General features: G+C 45.0%; 1 protein-coding gene across 3 annotated transcripts; it reads left to right on the top strand.

Moving 5' to 3' along the window:
- Positions 1–634: 634 nt before the first annotated feature.
- On the top strand, positions 635–27,436 carry CAV1 (caveolin 1). 3 transcript variants are annotated; one of them, XM_035126823.2, is made up of 3 exons: positions 635–931; positions 3,094–3,264; positions 23,525–27,436. In XM_035126823.2, the coding sequence occupies exons 2-3, from the start codon at positions 3,163–3,165 to the stop codon at positions 23,864–23,866; spliced, it is 444 nt and encodes a 147-aa protein (XP_034982714.2). In that variant the 5' UTR covers positions 635–931; positions 3,094–3,162; the 3' UTR covers positions 23,867–27,436. The 3 variants fall into 3 exon arrangements, with proteins under 3 accessions (XP_034982714.2, XP_034982713.2, XP_034982715.2); XM_035126822.2 differs by lacking the exon at positions 635–931 and adding an exon at positions 978–1,117; XM_035126824.2 differs by lacking the exon at positions 635–931 and adding an exon at positions 1,149–1,493.

Below are 27,436 nucleotides of genomic sequence, written 5' to 3'. Positions count from 1 at the left end.
CGGGCGGGCAGGCACAGCGCGATCTCTCTGGCGCCCTCCCACCCCCGTTTCCCAGTGCGGTGGGCGGGTGGGCGCAGCGCGCAGCACGCAGCTGCGCGGCGGGCCGGCCAGCGGGTGGGCGCAGCTCGCGGCGCCCTCCTGGCGGGCCGCACCATGGTGCCCTACACCACCCAGCCTGCATGTAGGGCCGGCCCTGGTTCCGGAAGTCTGTACTTAACCTGAAGCGAACTTTCCCATTGAAAGTAATGGAAAGTGGATTAATCCATTCCAGACGGTCCGTGGAGTACTTAAACTGAAAATACTCAAAAAAGTTTTTGACCCTGTTACTTCGGATGGGTGTACTGTAAAAGAAAGCGCCATGAATCCAATACATTATGTTATTCTTTAATTCCATGGCAGGAGCATCAAGGATCCTCCTGATCGCTCATAAACCCTGACTGAATCAGGCTTCGGGTGTCCATGGAGAAACCACGCAAGACATGGGGAGGCGGCGATTGGAAGGAAACGGGAAAGGCCCTTCTTCTTTCTCCAAACAAAAATAAAAAACCCGGACGTGCAAAAAGTCAACACGGCGACCGTTTTCTTTAACCAGACACTAACCGCTTGCCCTCGGATAACTCAGGGAATAAGCGTGCACTGACTGCACATGTGTGTACTTTTACAGTCGCTGCAACTGGCAAGGAAACAAGCATCGCCTGAGGCTTTTCCAAAAGGAGGGAAATTAGCAGCAGAGCGCAGAGCGCGCGTCCTGTTTGTGTGGATTTTACCCTTTCCAATTCCGCGCTGCTCCTCGTCCTCGAGCCTTGGGGATGTACCGATATCTACCAGCCTTGTCCTCCAAGTCTAGAGCTGCAGCGGGGAGAACAAACCCCTGGCGCCCAGCCAGGACTCTAACTTAGAGATACCGCCCATTCGGCAGTCTTCTATTTGTGTGCGTTGTTGGGGAGTGGGGAGCGGTTGTGGTGTGTGTGCGTGCGCGGTAGTTCCCCCCCCCCCCCGCTAACAATTCCGGATCTTCCCTCGTCGGATCTTTTAAATTATCGGTCAGTAACGCCCTCCGCAAAGCCTCCAGCAAGCCCAGGACAGCATGTCTGGGAGCAAATACGTAGACTCCGAGGTAGGGCATGCTTTTGCAATGTTTCATTCTTTTCGCGAAGCTGCTTTGCGTTCCTGGCACAGAGTACCTGCTTGCGCCAGCCATCTCTTGAGTGCACTTGGCTCGTCCCTTATCTCAGTCCTGCTCTCCACGGCGGAGCCCTTTCCAGAGCTAGAACTGCAAAGCCTGTTTTCAGGGCAATCGGGGGTTATTTGTCTGTGTTGTGTTGGTAATCTGATCTCCTGGACGGGCACTTGTTGTTTTTTTCTCCCCCCCCCCCCTTCCCTCCGTGCGCCCTGCGCTCCCAGAGAGAGCCTTCCTCCTGCTTAAACTGCTTCCCCCCGCAGCGTTTCCAAGGCTGCAGAGGCGCCCACCCAGGCTTAGGGACAACTCTAGAGTAAGTTGTTGGCTTTTTCCTGGGGGGGGGGGAAGTGTTGTGTTTTGCAAATATGTTCTCTGTCACTGCCCATTGCAAAGAAAGGACTGGGGTTTCTCTCACACTCCCCGCCACCCCACCTCGGTTAATTCTTACAAGGCAGGAGAGGGAATCTACCGGAGAGCGTCTCCAAGGCTAAACTTGTAACGAGCGTGCAAAAGGCATTTCTTCTTAAGGGGAGCTGCAGTTTGCTAGCCTGGAGAGTGGCGTGGAGTTTGGATTTTCTGAAAACGAAAGCGGCTCGTCTTCGGGCAACGGCACAACCCAACCGATTTGCACCAAAAGTTTCCAGATTTGAATGGGTTTCTAGAAATCTATGGGTGGTTGTTGTGGGTCAGGCTGGGACAGCACTCTTTCGCCTTAACTTTAGAGAGAGGTCATTTTTATTTTTTATTTTTTTAAAAAAGGAGGAAGCGGAGTGAGGGACGGCTGTCAGGCAAGCGACTCTTTGAATGGGTGGCATTCCAGGGAGGCACGATTAGAGGGACTTTGAGAGCCCCGCACTAACACTTATTGAGGATTAGTTCTGCCTTTAACCGTCTTGCATCTCCCTCCCCCGTCCATTCAGGGATGAAACCTAACGCATGTGAGGGTTTATGACTGAATGGACCTAGGGATGAGGTATTTGTTCTGGATTAACGGATCCGGAGTAGGAGGGGGGGTTAAATCGTAGTGGCCTCGTTGCAGGAGACGTTTTTTTCCCCCAGCCAGCCTTCCTCCCAAGGCAAGGAGCGCTCTCCCAGGCCAACATGTTGGGGTTATTTAGTCAACGGGGCGGGGGTTGTCCTTTGTCACATTTGCATCCCCGTCTCGTCTCGCCTTTGCCTTCCCTCCTCCTTTTGCTGGGGGCATTCAGGAAATTGGCGAAGAAGGGGGTGTCCTGGGGTGCTTACATTTGCCACTGAAGATGCTGGGCGCGGCTGCGATCTTGTGCGCTCTTTCTTATGAGCGGGACTTCTGGGACTTGCTGTCGAGTAGAAACGCGCGTGGGATTAGGCTGCGCGGTGGCGCGCCGGTTGGCAGGCAGCGCAACGGCGCAAAATACTCCGGTGCGCGTGAAACGCGAGGTAGCAGGCAAGGTGCCAAGTGTCCCAGCTGATTTGTTGGGGGCAGGGAGCGTCTGGGTCCCCCCTTGCTTTATTAAGGAAGAGCTCCCTGCAAGAGGAAACTTGGGGATTCCAAGCTGCGAATTCTCCAAGCGCGTGAACAGGGGCGCGGTGGCTGCGCCCTCCCCGGCTGTAAACCTGCCCAGTTCTTGCGCGCGCCAGGAGAGGACCCCTGGCGGCGCGAGCGGGAGTCGCGGCTCTGCCTGGTACCGAGGGGTGTGGTGTAAGGTACTTTATGTCCATTTAAAATGCCAGCCTCTGGGGCATTCGCTGGATGAAGTTCCTCCAGGCTCCGCGCGCTCTCCCTGACCAGTGCAGCATAGACAGCCGCTCTCTGAACGTCCGATGAGCGAGTGGGATTTTTTTTGGCGTACATCCCCTTCCCAGGACCGCGTCGTTCACTTAGCAGTTGCAGCGGATTCACTGACCGCTTTCCCACACCCCTCTCTTTCCAGGACTTTTTTTACACAGCGCCCATCACCATCAGGGAGCAAGGCAACATCTACAAGCCCAACAACAAGGTCATGGCAGATGAAATGCACGAGAAGGAGTTCCATGACGTTCACACCAAAGAGATTGACCTGGTCGATCGAGACCCCAAGCATCTCAACGACGATGTGGTCAAGGTAGGAGGAAGTCCAGAACTTTTCTCAAACCCACAAAAAAGGGGGAACCCATCCGAATCAGATCAGAAAACATGCTGGGCTGCCGGGTGGGGGTAGGGAGAGAGAATAAGACTGGTTCGTATGGGATGCTTGAAGGAGGACTGGTTTTGGTTTGGAAAATCAGCCCCAAAAGCAGGTGGTGCTGGGGGGCTTTCTAAGGAAACAGATCACATTTGTGATTGCTTTTTAGCAAAATACTTCAATTCTCTGTCCGCTAGAATGTTTGAGAACTCCACACAGTACCTTTACAAACTTTTAACAAATTAACAGCATGTTCAGAAAGTCTTGTGAAGGAAGCATATCCTGTTTCAGAAATGGAAGCTTCTTCCTATTTACTTTCTAACAGAGCCTTCATTCCAGGCTATTTAGCCTACTGGATTTTTCCAGTGTGCTAGGCTTGATAAACATAGTTATGGAAGAGCTGGGTACAAGCTCCACCCTTTTTCATGGAGGGATTATGTACCTTCTGACAAGTCCCTGCTTTTTAAACTCAGCTGCCCTCCCATAGCCTCACAGTAATGTGAATGTGAACATGTCATCGATTGTAAAGTACCTTTGTAAGTGAAAAAGAGCAGGAGCAGCTCTTGCTTTTGTTTAGGTCTCTGAAGGAGAAAGGCTGCAATCCTGTTGACACTTGCCTGGGAATAAACCCCATTAGATACAATGGCCCTTACTTCTGAATACGCACATACATTGGATTGCACTCTTGGACTGTGATCCTAAACACACATACTAGAGACTCAGCCCCATTGGACTTGCTGAGACTTGCTTCTGGGTAAACCTGCTTAGGACTGCACTTTTGATCAATGTTTGCGTTGATTTCTAGGCATGAAGGATAATGCATATTAAAACGCCTGTCACTGTGTCAGCCTATTAACAGAAGCAGTGCATTATAAAATAAAATATTGAGGGTACACAAACACCATTTGTAGGCAATGCTCATTGACTTGGGGGGGGGCTGACCCCCTCGGGGGGGGTCAAAGTGGCCTCAGCCCCCAGGAGTTGGCTCCTTTGCTCTCATCCATAGCTAGAATATTACTTGGTCCCAAAATGTAACTTCTTCCGGTTGCCTGACTAAATAGGAAAAAACGTATTTGTATATTTTTCTCAGTAAGTATCAAGCTGCCCACAAGGGCTGGGCTTCAGAAGGCGGGGCTAGGAGCTCTTTTTTTTTTAAAGCAAGGCTGTAATTTGCCACTGGATGCTGAAGAAAGAGAAGAAGAATAAACCTGCAATATTTTGTCATGTTTTCATTATTAATCTGACATTTTTTAAAACAGAAATGCTTGGGGGGGAATACTAATGCTTGCACACAAAAAACCTACAGGTGGCAAACATCCCCTTAGAGACACTATTCCCTTTTCTCCCTCACATAGAAGGGAATGTCAGTTCTAAGATGGTACCCTATTACAGCACGCAAGGGCATAGTCGGAGAAACAAAACAAAAACCCTGTGAACAATTGCTTATTCATATACAAATGTAGGCAGATTTTGGCTGCAGTCCTATGCACATTTACCTGGGAGTCAACCCAGTGGCACATTCTTCTGAGTAAGCACAGGATTGTGCTGTTAATCAATGAATTGATAGATTAAAATTTATGGGATATATTGTCTGAGATTGATTTTTAACATGCCGCAGCCTCGGGGAAGATGAGAGGGCTTAACTGGGGCGCAGACTCTCTGGTTTCATTTTCATGGTGTTCAAATCACGCTACTTTGCTAAGCCAGGAATAAACAAATCACAGCTCTGGGTTAGTGCTATGTCTCCCAAAGAAGCCATGAGCATATGCCATGAACACTGATTTGTACATAATGCTAAGCCAGCACTGTGGTTTGTTGCTTTGCAGCTGCACAAAAGGGAGGAACAGGGGTGAGCATAATTTGAGCAACAATGGGCCAACCCGCTGCTCATTTTTGATTCAGACAGTGGCTTACCCTGAAGGGCCCAATGTTAATGAACAAGGGAGGGGGAATCATTTATTCCATTTCTCAACTTTAGGGGTGAGTGTTAGCACTTATGTAGCCAAAATGGCACCACACCCACTCCAAGATTTAAAGAAATAATTTAAAAACTCATTGCAAAAACGGGGGGGGCAAAAAAAAGCCCTAAAACAAATTCAGCGATGACTGGGTATGTTCAGGGGTCATGGAATGCTGGTTGGATGTTTAGGTGCAGAACAGAAAACTGGGAGGGTGGGCAAATGGAATGGAGTCTCCTGAAAGGGGTATGTGTAGTTGCATGGCTAGAACCCTGAACAGGAGAATTACACTTTCCAACATTTTGTTGCAAGCCTCACTTGTGTTCTTATTCTGTTATATGGACCTGACTTTCCATCGAATCGTTTTGGCAAAAGCATTGCTTTATTCACAGAGGTGGGAGCACAGAGAGAATCTGCTTCATCCAAATGGATATAAAAGGGGAGTGGGAGAGAGATCCTTTTTCCAATCTAAAAATGCCCAAAGGAGAAATCGTTAAGTGAATTGGAGCAAAGGCCCTTCTGGATCCCTTGTTAGTTTTGTAAATGTCACATTTATACTAGTCCAATGTATCTGGGTCAATGGAAATTACTATCGGGGCCCATCTAGGTCAGGGAGAATCATGGATGTAATCCATTCCTGGCAGAGGCACATCATGCTGCAGATGTGATGGCCAAGGATGGTTTGTAGTCCAAGTTTTGCTGAACTTCTGGAAAAAACATATTTCTGCAACTCACTCATTGTAAGCAATCTGATGTTCAGTGCTACATCATGAAGCCTCTTGAGTGGAAGAAGAAACCTTTGCATCTAGGATGGGGGGACTAGTGCCCATCCCAGGTGCTGGTTGATTCTCCACCATAGCTTCCAAGTTCCGGCCTGAGAAATAAGGGACTGGACCGGAAGTAGCAGACCAGAAGTAGCGCTGCCGCCATTTTGGAACTGGGCGGAGCATGCTCAGAAGCTACTTTTGATGCTGCTCTGCCCTGTTCCAAAATGGCCGTCGCACCAGAAGTCACGCTGCAGCCATTTTGAAACTGGGCAAAGCAGCATCAAAAGTCGCTTCTGAGCATGCTCCGCCCAGTTCCAAAATGGCCGCCACGCCAGAATAAACCGGGGGGGGGACAAAAAAATCCATTTTTTCGGCTGGGAACAGCTGGAAAAACGGGGGTTTCCCGGGGAATACGGGAGACTTGGCAGCTATGTTCGCCACTCCCATCAGCCCCAACTATTTTGGCTAAGGATCACAAATGATAGAAGCTACGGTCCAGAAAGGCTTTCTGTCCCAGATAGATATCTGTAAGGTTCCACCTGCCCAGTGGAGATATTGTGGAGGAAAATATTTTATTCTGTTGGCATAGAGCAGGCATAGGCAAACTCGGCCCTCCAGATGTTTTGGGACTACAACTCCCATCATCCCTAGCTATAAACATCTGGAGGGCTGAGTTTGCCTATGCCTGGCGTAGAGGGAAGAAGTAGCTCCTTTCTATAGGCTGATTAGCAACAGATGTTTGCTTGCAGAACTGGACCTTCCAAGTTTTCTAAACCCCATCATTCAATCTAAAGTGTTGAAAGGGCCACAGCTCAGTGGCAGAAGTCCATTGACTTACTTCTGAGCAAACTTACATAGAACTAGACTCTTGATATCTTAGGTTTCTCACTATTAGGCTACTTTGTCCTGCAAAAAAAACTGCAAAAGTTAAAGAATCATGCAAAACAATGCACAAGAAAACAGGTTGAATAAATAATATAATCTTTCTCTTTTAGGAAGCAAAAATAAGCCTGAGAAGGGGAGTGTTTGGGGAGTGAGGAGAATAACATATTTTCTAACTCATTCTTCAGCACCAGCTGAGGTTCCCAAAGCAACAAAACCTTCTGAGGATTAGTGATATGTGCAAGACTGAAAGGAATCTAGATAGCTCTCAACAACATTACAGAATGAAAAAAAAAGATGGATCCTACTGGGAATAGGAGGCCAATCACTGATGAGGAAAAAGCACATATCTTTAAGGAAATGTTTGCAAGCATCTCTCAAGGGAGAGGTCAAAGATGTCAGTTGTATCCTGCATCCCAAAGGAAAATGAGAACATTGGGAACAACTTCAGATAGCGGACCCTCTCAGAAACAAAAGATATTTTCCCCAACTCAAGATTCTTGTTTTCATAATTTACGTGGGGCAATTAGTTTTGCAGTTACACATTCAAACTGCTGCTGTACAGAAATGTCCTTTAGGTGGCTGCCAATTGGGGAACAGCAGCAGTAATGCAGTAATGCTTTGAATCCAGCTGAGGGCTGGTCTGAAATGGCAGTTCCAGTGACTGATAGTATGGAAATTAGGTTTAGTTATTTTTCTATATCTGTTAACACAAAATCCAGGCTTAATTGCCATAATATTTTTAAAAATAATAATATTCCAAGTCTAGTTTTTGCATGTGTCAAACCCCTGCTTTAACTTTGAATCCTGCTACCCCACTCACCCCATTTCTGAGCATTTTAGCTATTTGTTCAGGACTTTTGCATTTCTTGTTGCTCGCTCCATGCTGACACCTACACAGCGCCATAAAAGCAAAGCCAACCACAGAAGATAAATGATTAGGCCGGGGACAAGGAATCTGCTCTGTAAGCAGTTCATCAAATGGCTTCAGTAATTTTTTATTTTTTTTGCATTTTTTAAAAATGCCTCGTAATTCATAATAAGCAGGGGATGTGCTCCCGCGATGTACATTGCAAGGTGCTACATAAAAGTCTGTTGCACCTGAGGTTGAAAAGCTGAAGACGAATAAGCTTCAAGGCAGAGGTGAGATATGTGCAAGTGAATAGGAAGCCAAACAAGTTTCTGAAAGGATCGTGCTTCCTTTAGCTTGGTAACCACTGTTGGGGCCAGAAGGGGGCTGTATCCACAGGTGAGCCCCCTTCCTGTGTCAGAGGGCCTTAGCAGGCTTACCTGGCTGCACTGGCAGTATTGGACAGCTGGCTCTATCCACCTCCAATTCCCTAAAGTGATGCCTACCCAGGGGGCAATGAAGGAAAAGGCTAGATGTAGCTACCACAGAGTGCCAGGCTGTAAGAATGGCCCACCGACAGTGGACTCTGGCATGGCCCTGGCAGCTGCCCAAGGGTGCCAGGCTGCTATCTCCTGCCCTGGCAGCTTCAAATTTGGGGGTATCACCTGGGTTTTTAGGAGGTTTGGCTTCATTTCCCCTTGCTCCTCCCCGTGTCTCATAGAAGCAAAATAAGTTAGGTAAAATAAGGTAAACATGCAAATGGGCTTGATTTGCATTCTCTCTACAGGTTGCAATGGAGCTTTAGTTCAGGCATCCCCAAACTGCGGCCCTCCAAATGTTTTGGCCTACAACTCCCATGATCCCTAGCTAACAGGACCAGTGGTCGGGGAAGATGGGAATTGTAGTCCAAAACATCTGGAGGGCCGAAGTTTGGGGGTGCCTGCTTTAGTTCACTACAGTGGTACCTCGGTTTACGAACTTAATCTGTGCCGGAAGTCCGTTCTTGAACCAAATTTGTTCTTAAACCAAGGCGCGCTTTCCCTAATGAGGCCTCCCACTGCCGGTGCCCTTCCACCGTTCGGATTCCGTTCTTAGACCGAGGTAAAGTTCTCAAACCAAGACACTATTTCCGGATTTGCAGAGTTTGTAAACCAAATCGTTCTTAAACCGGACTGTTCTTAAACCGAGGTACCACCCTGTATTTCAGTTACGTTTATTTCACCATGTTATTTTAATGGTTAGGGGGTGTACAAATCATCTGGGCATTGTGTCCAGTATGCACTTCACTGTTAAGTGTATGGTATGGATCTGATGCTCTCCCATATGCATGTATTTGGAAATTCTGCCTATACCAAAGTAAATAGCAGCTGGGAAGGGTCTTTGAAGCACCTTCTCCCTGGCATGCTGTTTCGAATATATAGAGGAAGAACTCCTGAAACATGTACACATATACACTGCAGTCTGAAGTGGTACAGACTACAGCTTTACCATCTGATTAGGCTGTTTGTGAAGACTAAGCCAGACCTGAAATTTTTCTTTAAAAAAAAAGTCATTCCAATATCCACCGTTGGACAATTCCATTATTAGGACCAACCAAAATGTTACAAAATAGTGGGCAATTTTTTGATATCTCCAGAACTTCTGCAGAACTTAAAATGATTCATAGAATCATAGAGTTGGGGGGACCCTGAGGATCATCTAGTCTAACCCCCTGCAATACAGGAATGTGCAGCTGTCCCATATGGGGATTGGACCTGCAACCTTGGTGTTATCAGCACCATGCTCTGTCCAACTGAGCTCCCTATTTTGCGGCATTTTGGTTGTTCCTAATAATGGATGTGTGGAATGGATGCCCAACCGGAGATTTTGGAGGGCAGGGGTGGATTTTTTTTCTTACAACCTAATGTAAATTGCAATCCTACCCATACCTGGCCTACTCATAAGTAAGCCGTCCTATTGAGTTCAATGAACTTACTCCCAAGTAACCATGGACAGGATTACAGCCATAGTTTCCTTTGCCTTTTTATGTTCCTTACAAAATCATAATATATAGTTCCCAGAAGCCACACAGGTGGCTTTAGAAATCAGCAGAATAAATATTCGCTTATTCTCCCGTTCTGCCCTTTGATAATGGTTCATAACCCCCAGTGTCAGTGAAAAGTCTTGAAATTTGCATTTTCAAAGCAGAAATTTAAAACAGGCATGATCAGACCCAACACCTGAGGATGAAGAACTTTTTTTTTAAAAAAAAAAGTATTGTACAATAAAACCACAGCACAGTGTATAAAGGGTGTGTACCAGTATCTGGGGGAGAGGGAGGTACTACAAAATCCTTTGCTACTCCAAGACTCTGAGAACAGTGGCTACACATCCTTACATGTACAAAGAATCTGCTAACGCCTGCAGAGTTTATGTGCACCATTTATATACATTAGGATTTATGCCATAGTCTCTCTGCTTTTCCAATGCTTTCTTGTTCCTTCCCCAAGCACAGCCTCTCCCTACTCCCACACATGGCCTTTCTCTGAATCATTAAATGTAGCCATGGACGCTTTTTCCTCTTAGTCTCCCTAATGACAGCCAGTTCTAGATTATGCCGGCCTCCTAAAACGATGGGGCAAAGTGAAAGAGGCCCTTGTGTGCGTTCCCTCTGGCAACTCCTACTCACGGTTGCCTGCAACTTTGTTTCTGCGTGTTTCGGGTTGTGTTTGTTTTCATAAACATAGGCTGCAACCCTGTGTTGTACTTACAAGGAAGTTAGGTAAGCCTGTAAGGATGGCTGAGAAATAGAACATAGGCAGAAATGGTTGAATTGGATCCCCTTTCACACTCCCTTGCTCAGTATAGGGTATGTGAGATAATTGCAGCTTCTCTTCTCAGTACTGGAGTTAAAAGAGGCAGCTGATTGTCTCTGCAGGAGTTAGCAGAGATTTAAGTAGCTTGAGGCACTTTACATAGTAGCAGCAGGTGGGGTTGTGTTGCCCTTCTAGCTTCCCAACACTGTGTGCTGTTTTACTGAAAGGCAGAGCAGGGCGCTCTGCAAGGAATGACTTTCCCACTGTACCTGCATTAGCAGCCTGCTGCCTTCCTCTTCTGCCTCTCAATAAATGGCAGTGACACACAGTGCTGGGAAGCCCAGAAAACAACACAGCCCCACCTGTGCAGCCCTGCTGGCCCCTATAGTAATAACAACAACAACAACAATAATAATTTATTTATCCCCGCCCATCTGGCTGGGCTTCACCAGCCACTCTGGGTGGCTTCCAACAGAAAAATGAAATAAAATAATCTATTAAACATTAAAAAGCCTCCCTAAACAGGGCTGCCTTCAGATGTCTTCTAAAAATCTGGTAGCTGTGTTTCTCTTTGACATCTGATGGGAGGGCATTCCACAGGACGGGCGCCACCACCGAGAAGGCCCTCTGCCTAGTTCCCTGCAACTTGGCTTCTCGCAATGAGGGAACCGCCAGAAGGCCCTCGGTACTGGACCTCAGTGTCCGGGCAGAGCGATGGGGGTGGAGACGCTCCTTCAGGTATTCTGGACCAAGGCTGTTTAGGGCTTTAAAGGTCAGCACCAACACTTTGAACTGTGCTCAGAAACATACTGGGAGCTAATGTAGATCCTTCAAGACCGGTGTTATGTGGTCTCAGCAGCCGCTCCCAGTCACCAGTCTAGCTGCCGCATTCTGGATTAGTTCAAAGGTAGCCCCACATAGAGCACAATGTAGTAGTTTAAGCGGGAGATAACTAGAGCATGCACCACTCTGGCGAGACAGTCTGCAGGCAGGTAGGGTCTCAGCCTGCATACTGTTTCTCATTCTCTCCACCCCCATTTTACCTTCACAACAACCCTGTGTGGTAGGCTAGCTAGCCTGTGCTTGAAATGCAATCCGTGGACACACCCCTAGCAGGGAAAGTGCTCTGTTAACCTGTAAGAAATGCATGCATCACCTCAGAGGGGAAAGGCACTGCACTTGGCTTTATAGGCCCTGGATCATGGAATTGTAGAATTGGAGGGACCTTGAGGATCATCTAGTCCAACCCCCTGCAACACAGAAATGTAGAATTGGAAGATACCCTTCCTGCAATGCGGGAATATGCAGCTGTCTCATACGGGGATTGAACCTGCAACCTTGGCGTTCTCAGCACCACGCTCTAACCAGCTGAGCTATGCAGAGTCAAGTTTCCTCCCCTTACCACAAGGCCCTGGAGCCTGGACAAATACAGAAATCCTCTGTTGGCACTTCTGCATCACACACAGAGCCATCACATCATGACAGGTTTTGAAGATTGTTTTCAAAATCCACCAACATCTCAGTTTCCCTGTATCAGGCCATGGCCTAACTCTGATACAGGCTGCGGCTGTGGCCAGTTTCTGGCACAAACAGGCAAGGACCAGAAAGGCTAGAGACAGGCCAGCCAGACAAAGACCAGAGCACCAGGCAGAAGTGCAGAGTGGAGCCAAAGAGAAGGCCGAGATCCAAGACAGCAATAGAGGGTTGGACCAGAAGCAGATGCAGGAAGGTGTCACCATCTGAGGCACCAACTGGGGAAAGGAAATAGCATCAGCAGAGTCCACAACTCAGCAAATTGACCAGACCGATTCCAGCCAGGCAAATGCACTTAAAGAGGGTGTGGAGCAGAGGCAGAGAGGGGAGTGGTGTGAGAATAGGGGGTGTGGCTTAGGGAGGGCATGTGGTCTGGAAAGAGTTTCAACAGCTGGACAGCATGACTTGGAGGATTGCAATGGCACCCACCCCACTGAAGCCTGATGTTCCCCACATCTGGTGTAGTTAATATGCTTAAGTTGGGGTGCAGCTTACCATTATGCGCTCCCTTCCCATCACTGTGTGCATTCACTGTACACACAGTTTCCATCCGAAAAGTGCTTAAGGCCATTGCATGTGTGCATGTCTGTTTTCAAGTTTCTCGCATAAATTTTAAAAATCAGGTGATTTACTAAGGTCATGACATAGATTTGGAACTTCAGTTCACAGGTCATATTACAATATATTTCTTTTTGTCTTTTTAGCTTTCATAAATCCAAGGATTCCTAAAATTACCTAAGCTCTGCTGACTCGTTGACTGATGCAGAGGCCAGCTCGGTTTGTTTTACTTTGGCACCCTGATAGAAAAGCGAGAATTTTCTCTATCTTGGATGTGAAGAATTATTCCTCAAGGAATGAACCAGTGGCGATGTTGATTAGGATCAAGGACTAATTTTGTTTATGCCTCAGTTTTTTTTCAGCATAATTGAACCCTTATGTACTGGTTTTCACTTCAGTGCCAGTGCCCATGAGTCATAACCCCGTAGGAAAATGTTTGCTTGCTATAGCTATGTGTAAACCATGTGCATAAAAGTCAAAACAGCAATTTATTGGGCAAGGCCAATGGCCCACCCAGGGCAATCTCCAAAAATGGCTTGTTGACATCCATCTGTCGCAGCATATGGTACCCATATTTCTGTCCTAGGGGAATATATGTCACATACCCCTTTAGAGTTACTTACGCCAGAAGCCCAGAAAGTAGGTTGGTGTGCAAGCTGCTCACACATCTGGTTTTCCCACTACAGCATAACATCCAGATCCAGCTTCAGTGTCGGAGTCTGGAAAGCAACATTTAATGCCTGGACTGTGTCTTGACTTCCAGCATGAAAGCACCTGCCGCCAATATTGGTAAAAAGCAAGACCACCGTTCCACTTCCTGTATGCATGCTTCTGCTCTGAGTATGCAAGAGAGAATGGACAAAGATTGTCAGATAGTTGTGCTCAGAGTGGAGGCTCCTGGGAAGGTCAGAAGAATAGGCATCCCTGATTGGCTCGGGGAGGCTGCAGCTATTCCCACAGATTCCAGTTTGCCCATTGTAGAATTTTCTTCACATGTAGGCAAACTAGATAGAGGGCATTCCTATCTAGTCCTGTTTACTCAACATGGCATATATAGTCCTGCACTAGTTTCCTTCCCCCTGCTCGTCACTTGCATGTAGAGCCAGTGTGGCGTAGTGGTTAGAGTGTCGGACTAGGACCTGGGAGACCCGTGTTCAAATCCCCACTCAGCTATGAAGCTCACTGGGTGACCTTGGGCCAGGCTTTGCCTCTCAGCCTAGTGTAGCTCACAGGGTTTCTAGTTTATGGATGTTCTGTGAATGAAATTGGGTTCAGAAACAATACATGAGAGAATTCTGCATTTGGACTTTATTTGTGCATGGCTAAAACAAGAACACATGACTGCATTTTTTGTCCGATGCCGCTGAAACAGAGATAAACTTGCTAACCTCAAAGTTCTCAGGACCTTCAATGCGCTGCAGTCCCCTCTACCTTCCAGTACATTTCTGTTAATGGCTTTAGAGACTAATATCTTCTAGGCTGTAGGGTTCATGGGTTTTGGATAAATTACACGAAGGATAAATATGGCCCAAAGCTTTGTTTATATCTAGCGCGCTTGCTTAGTTTTCAGCAAAGTGCTGGCTGATAAGTTCAGCTTCTCGAAATAGGAAGGAGGAAAGATTCCATCACAGCTAAAGGTGAAAGTGCTGCATTCTTTGGTCGGCCTGCGCCTGTCAAATTCATATGCTAGGATTTACAAAGGACAGCAACAGTTATAAATGTCTCTTTATGCAGCTTGCATTTCAAGTACATGCACATGTCAAAGAATCATGGGAACTGTAGATCTACAACTCCCTTCACCCTTAACAAACTACATTCCCCAGGGTTATTTGGAGAGCTTTAAATGTATGGTGCGTAGGCAGCCTATGACAAAATGCAATTTGGCTGCACAATCTTTTAAGTCAGATATTACACCCCCTTCTTCAAGTGAAAGAAGATCTTTATTTGCAAATGACCATAAGGGAAAGTGCTCTTTGCTGTCTAGCACTCTGAATAGAGTACTGTAGGTCAGTCTTCCCCAGCTTAGTTCACTCCAGAGTTTTTCGACTACATCTCCCATCAAACCCCAGCCACACGGCTGCACCGATGTCGGGGGAAACCAGCATGCGGGATTAAATATTTAGCTAACCATCAGATGTCAAAGAGAACAACAACCAGACTTTTAGAAGACATCTGAAGGCAGCCCTGTTTAGGGAAGCTTTTAATGTTTAATAGATTATTGTATTTTAATATCCTTCTGGAAGCCGCCCAGAGTGGCTGGGGAAGTCCAGCCAGATGGGCGGGATATAAATATTTATTATTATTATTATTATCATCATCATCATCATCATCATCAACTACATTCTACTTGGCACTGTGGGTTAAACCACTGAGCCTAGGGCTTGCTGATCAGAAGGTCGGCAGTTCGAATCCCTGCGATGGGGTGAGCTCCCGTTGCTCGGTCCCAGCTCCTGCCAACCTAGCAGTTCGAAAGCACGTCAAAGTGCAAGTAGATAAATAGGTACCGCTTCAAGCGGGAAGGTAAATGGCGTTTCCGTGTGCTGCTCTGGTTTGCCAGAAGCGGCTTTGTCATGCTGGCCACATGACCTGGAAGCTGTACGCCAGCTCCCTCGGCCAATAAAGCGAGATGAGCGCCACAACCCCAGAGTCGGTCACGACAGGACCTAACGGTCAGGGGTCCCTTTACCTTTACCTGTACTTTCAATGTGCAGTGTGTGGCTTCATCAGGTTCCCAACCCCACATTTAATACTAAGCATGAGACTCCAGGATGCAGGGAAAGGTAGATTTAATCCTTCCCTCCCCAAGTGTGATCCCAACTAAAATTGACCCCAGTGCATCCATTAGCACCATTTTCATCGGTATTGCAGCTGGGGAGGGAAGAGTTAAACTGCACTGCAGCCTGAATAAAAAGCAAAGGTGGCGTACAAATGAAACGATTGTTTGATAAATCGGGATTACAACTCCCATCAGCTGCAGCTAACATTCGCCTTGCTAAAATACCTGGATTGTGTGCTTGCGAGACCACACAGATCCCCTGAATCTCTGCCTGCTTTTTCCACTGCAGATGCTTCGGTTCATAATCAATCCCACATTCTTCTCCTGCACTTGATACCTCTCACAGATATGTGTGTGTTGACCTGTTGTGGTTCTCCAACTGCAGCGTTCCTTTGATAAGTTGAACACCCGGATGTCTGCTGCTTATGTGTATGTTCCAAAGGAAAGGGGAAATCTCTGTTCAGAAAAAAACAAAACCCAGGCTAGTTCCAGTACTTGCTCCACAGTCTCTGTAGCTTTTGGCACTTTGTGGTAAGGCTTTTTCTTTCCCCTCAGTTCAGGCTAACTAACAAGGTTCTCCAAATGATCCTTAATGGCTTTGTAATTATAATATAAAGGCCACCATCCCACTTCTCCCCTTTTAAGGAAAGTGAATCCATTCTCTGGTGGCGTTCCAATTTTGATCTGTCTCCCCTGCCTGCCTGCTCCCTGCAACGAGACTTCCATGACTCATAGCTGTGGTCATTTTATGAGCAATGCATATTTGCTCCAAGTGAATTGTTTCAAAAAGGAAACTGAGCTCTATGGGAACACGAGCGTGATAAAATCTTTCTCTATTGTAATACTCTTATCTGTTTTCAGCTGTGCAGTTTGGGTCATTAAGCATGTGAGGGTGCCTTATTTGCCCTTGAACATGACAGATTTTTATTATTTCAAGAAGCATCATCATCCTCTGATGGTCCTTTTTAACAATTAAGTATTTAAAACACACAGAGAGTCATTCAGAGAATGGTGGTGATTGTAATGGAAGCCATGGGTGGGGGACTTTTAGCACTGAATTTTTCCTGGACTGCAACTCCCGTCTTCCTTGACCATTCGTCATGCTTTCTGGGGCTGAAGGGAGTTAGAATCCATCTACATCCGGAGAGTCGCATGTTCCCCATCTCTGATGTAAATTTAGAGATGAAGGCATCCACCTACAAATGGTATGAATTAATTCGCTAATAATCCGAGACCTTCAGGGAAACAGGGATTCTTAATATAATTTTAATCAGCACTACTTCCTCTGAAACTAAGATTAATCATAGCGGCATGGTGGAAGATGGCTTTTTGCAAACATTTAACTGTGCACTCCTGTACACATCTACTCAGGAGTAAGGCCCATTCAGAGCAGAGGGGCTTAATCCCAGGTAGGTGGGTATATAAGATTGAAGCTTTAGGAATGATCAATTTCCTCTACCCACCCAGAACCCAGGGAGGCTATTTATCTTTTTTCCATCCCACTTCCAAGGAGGCTAAGGCTCCTCTACTTATCTAGGACAGGCATAGGCAAACTCAGCCCTCCAGCTGTTTTGGGACTACAACTCCCATCATCCATGGCTAACAGGACCAGTGGTCAGGGATGATGGGAGTTGTAGTCCCAAAACATCTGGAGGGCCGAGTTTGCCTATGCCTGATCTAGGACCTAACCACTAGGAGCAATAGCAGTGTGGTTGAGAAACAGGAAGCACCCTTTATCCTTTGGGATTTTACTTCAGAAATCCCAGTAAGGTTTGTTACTTAATTATATTGCAAAGGCCATTCTGCATATTTTACAAAGGTTTCTAAATCCCAACACCTTGAAGACTACAACTGAATTCAAGAGAGCACGACTAGAGATGTGAAGGCCCAGGAAAAAAACGGAAAAATTCGGGGGGGGGACCAGTTTTTTTCTGTTTTTTTCCTGAAGCCTTTTTTGTTTTTTTCCGAAAAATTGGAAAAATAAAAAATAGATTATGGAATGTTTTAATTTAACATGATGAATAAAATATTTTAAGATAAGGGGTTCAAATATTTTATAAATCATTTTTTAAAAATATGTATGGTATCAGATTATTCTAATTTCTGTGAGGAAAAGCAAGTCCTAGGTTACAAACTGACCTCACCAATGCAAGAACAAGATACATTTCTTCCTTTAGGAGGTGCTGTTGTCACCAGAAAAGAAAAAGGTTTCAGTTTTGTTTTTGCATGCGTGTGGTATGCATGGGTTCTGTTCCTCTTCACTAGGCCTCAAAGCACTGGAAGAAAATATAGAGCAACAAAAAGGGCCTGAAAGTGTATGTGCTGTCAGAGAAGTGTTATGAAAGGAAAAAAAGAAACTATTTTAAACATTAAATGCTGTAAAACAGTCTTTAAAAAGTGAAATAAACTAATTTAAGCACATAGTAGTAGCTAAAGTGGTTAACAGACCACACACATTAGTGTGAGGAAATACATAAGGTCTCATGGGCAAAATATGGGAGGTGGAGTAAGCATGTTGCATAGCAAACAGTGATGAATGACAAGTTCAATTTCAGTTCCTGTTTGGATACACTATATTTTTTAATATGCTAGTTGTGATAGTTTTGTGCCCATTAAAATTCTCCATAGTTATATTTTATGTTTCTAAAGTAACAGAATGACTTTCAATCTGGAAAAGAAAAAAGAAGTGCTAATGTAGCATTTTTTTCAATTTTTCTGAAAATTTTCGTTTCCCCCCCCCGAAACCCCCCCCCAGAAAAAAAACGGGTTTTTTTTACAAGCTTCAAAATTTCTGGAAATTTTACATCTCTAAGCACGACTAAATGCACCTGCGCAAGAATTCCCAGCATCAAAAGATTCCTCTCTTCAACATACCTTCCCTTTTGACTTTATAACGCATAGGCTGCAGGTCTTAAACAAAAATGCAAACTTCCCTTAAATTTCTGAAGCTTTCTGGTGGATCTCCCCCCCCCCTTATTTTGGCTGCAGTCCTAAACACACTTCTACAGGAGAAAGGCCTATTAAGATCAGAGGGTTTTGCTTCCAATAAAACAAATTTAGGATTGCACTGCATATTTATTCATTTTTTTTTAAAAAAAATCCACACATACATAGTCATTTGAGCAACGGGCCCATATGCAAAACTAAGCTTTAATATTTCTTATAGCAAACATGAACAAAAGCTGTTGTGCAAGTGAAATTACCAAATTGAATGGTAGGAAGCCAAGCAGTATTGAGATCAGGAAATGGGTTGTGGGTGAAGAAGAGATTATCATACCGTTTAAAAACCTTGACCCCAGCAAAAGGTTTTTATGGAGTGTTTGTTTTTGTTTTTTTACCTTGGTCAATTTAGAGAGAGGAGAGAGAGAGAGAGCTTCATTTTCTCCACATTCTCAAGCAAACTAACTTGATTTGCACCCTCTGGATGAATGCACAAATTGGAACACAATCGCATTTCACACTTCGTGAAATTTTGCAGTACAATTCTCAGCTTGAAAAATCACCAAAATGTATTCATAAGTTTATTTTAGAATAAAACATGTTTAGTAAAGTATACATTGATATGAATGTAGATTTTCATACAGACTTAAAAAAAAGGATCCCAGACTAATACAGAAATGGGATGGAAGAGACACATGCAAAATAGCGTTTAAAATGAGTTGTGTTCATTCCGCGACATTTCCTGGAAGCTGCAGAATCAACAAATTCCCCTGTGTACATGTACTATTAAGGAACAGGTGTCTGCCTACCGTGTTTCTCCGAAAATAAGCCATAGTGATAGGCTTAATAAAAGTGATAGATACTTAATTTAAAAAAAGACATCCCCTGAAAATAAGCCACCGTGTGTTTTTTTGAGGAAAAATAAATATAAGTCGGTGTCTTATTTTTGGAGAAACACGGTACCTCTGAGCATGACCGGCATGCAACTTTAAATAAGTTATTAATAGCTGCTTGGAAAATCTATTGGAAATGGAACCCAAAAATGACCAAGCAAAAACATATGCCATTTCTCTGGAGTGGTGGTTAAAGAACGAGATTAGGACTAGGACTCAGACATGTTTATATTATTATTATTTAAAAGGTAAAGGTAAAGGGGCCCCTGACCATCAGGTCCAGTCGTGTCCGACTCTGGGGTTGCGGCGCTCATCTCGCTCTATAGGCCGAGGGAGCCGGGGTTTGTCCGCAGACAGCTTCCGGGTCATGTGGCCAGCATGACAAAGCTGCTTCTGGGGAACCAGAGCAGCACACGGAAACGCCGTTTACCTTCCCGCCGGAGCGGTCCCTATTTATCTACTTGCACTTTGATGTGCTTTCGAACTGCTAGGTGGGCAGGAGCTGGGACCGAGCAACAGGAGCTCACCCCGTCGCAGGGATTCGAACCGCCGACCTTATGATCAGCAAGCAAAATATTATTATATTTTATGAATTACCTTCCACATATCTGCCCCAAGGCAATTAACAGACATAATCTTAAAAATGGTGTGTGTGTGTATGTGTGTGTGTATGTGTGTGTGTATGTGTGTGTGTATGAACAGCCAGATATATAAAGGAACTAAGTATTTAAAATTTCTGTGCCTGGGAACACAATACACTAAAGCTTCTTTTTACCACTCTCATGTCTTTGCCCCATACAGCTCTTTTGACTGAAATGCTCTGTTCTGCTTTGGATGGTAGAGAGAACTGAACTAGATCATTGCCTGCAGTTTGACACCACTTATCACAAATGACGCCAAGGACAGTGACCCACCAATATGCATTAAGGTTTTTATGACAGGTCCATCAAGCTTTCTTCAGCACGGCCATCATGGAACGATATCATGATGTACAGTATTGGGGTGAGAGGAGGGACTTGACTAAGTATATCGGCTTTGTCCCTCTAGATGAGTTAAGATGTCATTACGATAGCATAAAATGCTTTGAAAGCATCCCCAAGAGCCTTCAGTTGACATTAGAGGAGGCTTTTTGCAGGACCTCATCCCAGCGCCTAGTAATAATAATCAACATTTTTACTGAGGTCAACGCATGAACCTCGAATGAGTCTTAGCCTACAATACCCTTTCATAGGTCCTCAACCCCTAGAATATATCATCGCAGTAACTAAATTTATTGCACACATTTATTGTGCAGTGTACAAACTGATTTTTTATTTTTTATTTTTTTACAGCTTGCTACTGGCACTACCGGTAGCTCTGCTCTCTCACACGTTCTCACACTCTCATACAAATGCAACACACAATATTTCAGAAGCAAAGCTACAGGGAACCAGGCAGAGGGCCTTCTCAGTAGTGGCGCCCACCCTGATGTCAAAGAGATAAACAACTACCTGGCATTTAGAAAACATCTGAAGGCAGCCCTGTTTAGGGAAGTCTTTAATGTGTGACATTTTAATGTATTTTAATCTTTGTTGGAAGCCGCCCAGAGTGGCTGGGGAAACCCAGCCGGATGGCCAGGGTACAAATAATTTAACATTATTATTATTATTTTATTACATAGTTATGGATTTGTCTACTAGATTTGTCGCGGCTACATGTAGTAGCATGTATGGTTCACACCTTCAAGACTACCCACTGTGAACATCAACCACGTTTATGCAGACTTTTGAGTCTATTGTTGAATCTGCTTACTGGGGAGAAATCAGATTGCATTCCCACAAAGCCTATTCATCAAATGTCTTGAAGCCTGTAATGCTCAGAAGAAATAATTACTGTTATGTTAGCGATAGAATGCTGTTTCGAAATAACAGGTGGGATATCAAGGTTTATTCTAGATTGCCATGTTTGTTGAAAGGTAACTGATAAGTGAGGTAAATAATTGTCTAGGATGTATAAACTGTATTTGCTACAGAATTGCTAGTCAGTTCCTTTTTGGGGCTGTTTTGGGGAAATGGGAAGACCCCCAGTAGAAGCTTTCTGGAACTCTGAGGTCTAAAAGCCCTGCTTTCTAACCTCAGCTGCTGTGAAAATGCCTTTAGTTCAGCTGGTAGAGCATGATGAGACACTTAATCTCAGGGTTGTGGGTTCAAGCCCCAGGTTGGGTGAAAGAGTCCTGCATAGCAGGGGGTCATTACTTTTTTTTGGCGTGTGTGTGTGTGTGTGTGTGTGTGTGTGTGTGTGTGTTGGAGCCTCAATGGAAAGGAGAACTGTGTGTTCTCTGAATCCATGCACAGTGCAGTGGATCTGAGCCGCTCTGTTTTCTTTTTCTTGATGTACTTCCCCTATTTGGTTATTTTGGCGACAATAAATATCCTGTGCTGTGGATTATATCAAAAGATGCGTTCGTGCAATATGTGGATGAGCTATTTTGTTTCAAGATGTTTCTGTGAATTTTCTCGCAGAAAGAAATGTTATGACAGACTCTGTGGATATTTTGGCATTTCTGAAATATGTACTCCTTTGGATACCTTTCTTTCTTTCTTTCTTTCTTTCTTTCTTTCTTTCTTTCTTTCTTTCTTTCTTTCTTTCTTTCTTTCTTTTGTTGGTTAGGAAAAAAGGACTCAATAACCCCTCAAATCGAAAGGAAAGGTAGTTCTTCCTAATGGCCAAACTACATGTAACTTGCAAGTAAGCTGGACCCTGAAGTTTGAAAGGACCAGAACAAAAGCCATTTCGTGACAGAATACACTGGGGCTATGTACACACCACACCTTTAAAGGACATGCAAAGCACACAGTTTCCCTCAAAGAATTCTGGGAACTGTAGTTCCCAGCAACTCTTAACATAATGCAGTGCCCAAATTCTTTGAGGGAAAGAATGTGCCTCTAATGCGCTTCAACAGCATAGCATACACACAACCTAGTACTACAATAAATGAAATGAACTATCCAGTGCTTTTTTTTCAGACTGGGGGGGACGCAGGGCTACACATGCCCCTAAACATTTTGTGAATCTAAGTTTGGCCGCATTGAGGGGCAGTATTTCAATATGAGTAGGAAAATGAGAGTACCCCTAAACATTTTTTTTTAGAAATAAAAGCACTGGAACTATCAAATGCACATATACTTGGAACGCTTACATTTACATGACATGCCACAAGCTGTTTGTATTGAATCCAGTACAGCAGGGGTGAGGGATCTCAGGTCCAGGGGCCAGGTGTGGTCTTCTAGGCTACTCATTCTGAGTCTTGGGATTCTCTCCTTTCTTTAGGCCATGCCCCTCGCTGCCTCTCTTCTGTGCCCTCCTTGAGCGCTTTGGCCTGGCTGGACTGTGTCCTTGGGTGGTGGTGATGCCTTTGACTTTCCTGGATGGCGGACGGGAGAGATGTGTGCCTAGGCCCCTCTCGTTTTGACACGAAGCGGCCACATCTATTGCTGTGACTACCTTTTGCTTCCGGCTCCACCCTTCACTGGCATATGCCCCCTGGGAAGCAGCCCTTGGGGAAATGCAACCCCACGGCTGAAAGAAAAGATTCCATACCCTTGAGCTTGTTTGGCCAAAATAGAAAGCCTAGCCCAAGATGCAGTGGTGGTTGATATCCATTGGTGGAAAGCAGGGTGGCCAACCATAGATGGACCCAGAGCCAAACTCATTCTAACTTTGTCCCCATCCCCATGCTTGCTTGGGGCCAAACAAATTTAGGCGGAGGAAGCAGACAGTCAGAGCCACCCTCTGGACTGGATGCAGGTAAGAAAGCAGATGGACTCAGAGGAACAAAGTTTGAGTGCTTCATTTGCCCTAGTGTTTGGTACAAATGTCAGAAACTGCTCAGATTATGGCTGATTTGTGACTCAAAGTGCAGCAGCTGAAAAAGCAAATTAACTTTCTGCACACACACCCCCCCCACACACACACACCTCTACTTGCATATAGGCAAAACAAGATGGTAAACCATAGTGAAGGCTACCATGGGCCTCCCAGTCTTTTTCCTAGCGCCAGCACCTCAACTCCACCTCCTGTGCCTCTTTTACAACACGAGCATTGTGTTGATATAGGTTACTCTGGATATCAAGTTGCATGGCTGTTGCCTTCAAAGTGAAAGAAGTGCCTTGTAGAGTTTATTTGTCAGATTTGACGGCTTGAATAGGTGCAGGCTTGGTTGTCGCTTTTCGATTTTCCTTCTGAACTTATGTCACCTTTGGTCTGCAGATTGATTTCGAAGATGTGATTGCCGAACCTGAGGGAACCCATAGTTTCGATGGGGTCTGGAAGGCAAGCTTCACTACCTTCACTGTGACAAAATACTGGTTTTATCGCTTACTGTCTGCCCTCTTTGGCATCCCCCTGGCTCTCATCTGGGGCATCTACTTTGCCATCCTGTCCTTCCTCCACATCTGGGCAGTGGTGCCCTGCATCAGAAGCTACTTGATTGAGATCCAGTGCATCGGCCGAGTCTATTCTATCTGCATCCACACCTTCTGCAATCCACTCTACGAGGCTATTGGGAAAATGTTCAGCTCCATCAGAGCAACAGTACGGAAAGAAGCATAACTGACGTTTCGAGGAGCCTGAAGAGAGGGTCTTCTCCCCTCCCCTCCATTTTTGTGTGTGTGCCAGTCCCAAGGCTAGATCAACGATGAACAAAGCAACTGGCACATGTCATCTGATGAAGCAACCAACCTGAGTGCAGCAAAGAATCACTTGCCCAAATTTCCTTCCTACTTAATCTCTCCTGGAATTATATCTTCCCTTCTTTTTTCAGGAGGGAGGCTGATCTGCAAATTTTTTTTTTTTTTTAGGCCAAATTGCTGCTCTCCCATTCCTAGCCTAGCTGCCTATTGTTTTGCTGACCCTTTGACGAACTGACTCATGTTCTGCTTACCCTTTCCGTTCATTTGTTGCAAGTTCAGTTCACAACGCTATAAAATAAAGAGCCGAAACATTGCTTGCCAGCGCTATAATGCTGCTCTTGATTTTATTGTGCGCGACAAAAAAAATAAAAAGGATCTAAAAGCTATTGCAGCATAATGGACGTGACAAACTGGCAGATTTTAAAAGAATGTTCTTTTTTCAGTTCTATTGTCTGTCGACTGTAGTGCTTTACTGTAGTGGGCCATATCTAACTGCTACACACAGATAGATCTAAGTACAAATAACTAATATATATGGTGAAGAGAGAGACACACAGAGAGAAACCAAATGTTTTTAGGATAGCGCCTTCAACCCAGGCAACTATTCCTGCCCACAAGATGCTACAGCTGTTGCTTCACCTTTGATTTGATTTGTGGTTCCTCCTGAAAGATTCATTGCCGATCTTTGTTGCATGTCACTAAAAGGAGTACACAAGGAGCCACCTTAGTGCCTTTGAATATGGAATCATTCGTCTAACCCAGTGGCATGAACTCCATATTGGTGGTTCTTGCATGTGACACTCTAGATCTGCCCGGGATCGAATGTGCAGCTTCGCAGGAATGCACCACACCTGCTTTATCATCAAGGTGTGGTTCCGGCTGATGTCAATAGCCAAGGTCAGAATCCAAGCCAGAAATGCATTGTGGATTTATTTTCTGGAACCGGGGTCCCCATGTAAAACCAGGAAATGCTCTGCGGCGCTACCTGTACCGGAGGATAATTTGTCGCCCAAGCTACTACGAACTGCATGCCACAGTACTATCTGCGGCAACACGTGCAAGAAAAGGTTCCAAGGGGATATGCCAACATTACAGCAGAGGGACGAGGTGTGTCCAGCTCCTGCAGCCATGACAACTACGAACTGGGTTTGCAAGGGTGTTTTGGTTTGGTTTGTTCGCTTGTACAAGGGGCTCTCTTTGAAATCCCCTCCTCAGCCAAGGTCAGCATGTTGCTGGTACATTCACGCTTTGCTTACTTCACACTAATCCACTGCAAGAGTGAGTGGCTTTAGCATTATGTACTACATTGTGATTCCCCACTCCCTCCCCCCCCCTCCTAAGCTGAGCTGTACACACCAATCAGGAAGTCTTCATGGAGGTAATTTGTGTGAAATTGTCAGTGACAAAAAAAAGAAATAAATCAGAAATAAAGCCTCTGCAACATGATGTCGTGCTATGACCAGCTTGGAGATTTTGCCCTCACTGTAAATGTTAACTGTGGTGAGAAGGTATCTTATTCAGCCTTGCAAGAAATCTGTTTGTTGCTGCTGCTGCTGCTTTTTTTTAAAAAAAAAAAATAGCTGTGAGGTAGAGTTAACTGGGATAAACTTCCTTAAGTATCCAAACTGAGGAATTCTAAGGCCTGAGCTTACTTTTGCTGGGGGTCATTCCCAGTGAATGGCTTGTTTGCAACCTTGCATAAAGTCTGTAGCAACTTCCAGATGGCAGCCAAGCATTATTAGCGATAATACCTTGCATAGTTCTTGGCACAATGTGAAAGCTTCAACATTAAAAAAAGCAGTGCAGTCCTAAACATGTTACTTAGGAGATGGGCCCCGCTTCGTTCATTGGGATCGAGACATTCCACTGCTGAAAGTGGAGTCCAAATCTCACCTCCTGGCCAGCCCTGCTAAGGCCAACTCTTGCTGCAGACGCCAGTCCCTACCTTTGCTTATCTCCCAACCCAGTGTGTCATTTGAATCGGATTCCATCTCCCATCAGCCCCGGCCAGTATGGCCAATGGCCAGGGATGCTGGGAGTTGAAGCCCAGCAACACCATGAAGCAGGGGGGCCAACTTGAATAAAATATTGGGGGGCACAGGTAAGCCTCACCCTGCATAATCAATCACATGCACACATATTATTTGAATGGCAATCCCTATCAACTTGGGCGGGGGCTGAAGACCCCACAGCTCCTAGGAATTGGCTCCTATGTCATGAAGACACCATGCCGGCTATCGTTGCTCAGCCAATGTGGTGTCCATTTTATCACACAATGGACGCATCTCTTCATCTTTCCAAAAGGCAATTATTCCTGCTTGAAGGAAATCACATTTCCCCAGCACTCAACCAGGAATATTCTGTTGCTGGGGAAATGCAGTTCTTTCTCAGACAAGCAAGTTTATTGCAGTAAGGGGACGTTCAAGTTTTGTGACAGGAAACACTATTTTAGTAGCTTTTTAAAAGAGCCTTACATTTACCGGGTAGTTTTCATTTTTACACAACCTTGAGCTCGTTCCCACTGTTATTTAAACAGTGGAATTCGCTTTGTCCTTTTAACATAAAATCAGTGAGTAGTGCACTAGGAAAGGTGCTGTTCCTCCAACAGATGCTGTGCCATTTCATCACCTGGAAAAGACTGAGGCTGCAATCTCAACTCTTGTTTTCCTGGAAGGAAGCCCCAATGTATTCAATAGGACTTAACTTCTGAGTAGACATGGTCAGGATTGTACTGTTGGTGGTTGGATACTATGGCTCCAATCCTGTACCCACTTACTCAGGAGCAACCCCACTGAACTCGGTGCAACTACTACATGTAGAGGACTGTCCTGTGATGCCCAAGCCAACTTGCATCAGGTTGCAAGGATGCTAAAGCTTCTACGTATTTAGATGCATTTTGCTCATGAAGGCCCAGGCTGTGCTTGTTTGCCACAAAAACCTTGTTAAGTTGGCAGCGGCAGAGAAAACATAGTCAACTTTTACTCAGGATGCAAGTCACTGCTGAAGCCAATGAGAAAATGCCAATGAATTTCCAGTAATACTAAATAACGTCTGCAGAGTTGTTTTAACAGGTCTATAAAAATTAGGAAGAGCTTTTGAGGGATCCCTTATTTTTAGCACATAAATTGCAAGCCTAGTAGCTATTTCTCTCTTCTTGCATTTAAAACAAACACTGGTCTTGCTATAGTTTTACATTTTTACTATGTACATAAGCGAGAGTGTACTATTAGATATATATTTTTGCAGTATTGAGACACACCTTTGGTGATAATGAAAACAAGATCTTATTTGGTCTTTACCTAAGGAAAATCACTTTGAAATCGATTGCATAAACTGTGTACCCAGAAAAAGTTCCCAAATGAAATACATTGCTGATCCAAGATATTTACATAGCTATTGTATGCTTACAAAGTATAATAACTGACACATATTTTTTTTAATTCTGCATGTTCTACAGCCAAGGCTACAACCTGCACAATAAAAGCAGTTT

Source organism: Zootoca vivipara, chromosome 10, assembly GCF_963506605.1.
Source record: "Zootoca vivipara chromosome 10, rZooViv1.1, whole genome shotgun sequence".
In the NCBI taxonomy this organism is placed as follows: Eukaryota; Metazoa; Chordata; class Lepidosauria; order Squamata; family Lacertidae; genus Zootoca; species Zootoca vivipara.
The sequence above is the reverse complement of the archived record's forward strand: the minus strand, read 5'-3'. Positions and strand labels throughout refer to the sequence as shown.

Excerpts from the sequence above, each read along its gene's own strand:
- CAV1 (XM_035126822.2), top strand. The coding sequence starts at position 1,088 with ATGTCTGGGAGCAAATACGTAGACTCCGAG. Across the intron at positions 1,118-3,093 it reads GCAAATACGTAGACTCCGAG|GACTTTTTTTACACAGCGCC; the intron begins GTAGGGCATGCT and ends CTCTCTTTCCAG. Across the intron at positions 3,265-23,524 it reads TCAACGACGATGTGGTCAAG|ATTGATTTCGAAGATGTGAT; the intron begins GTAGGAGGAAGT and ends TTTGGTCTGCAG.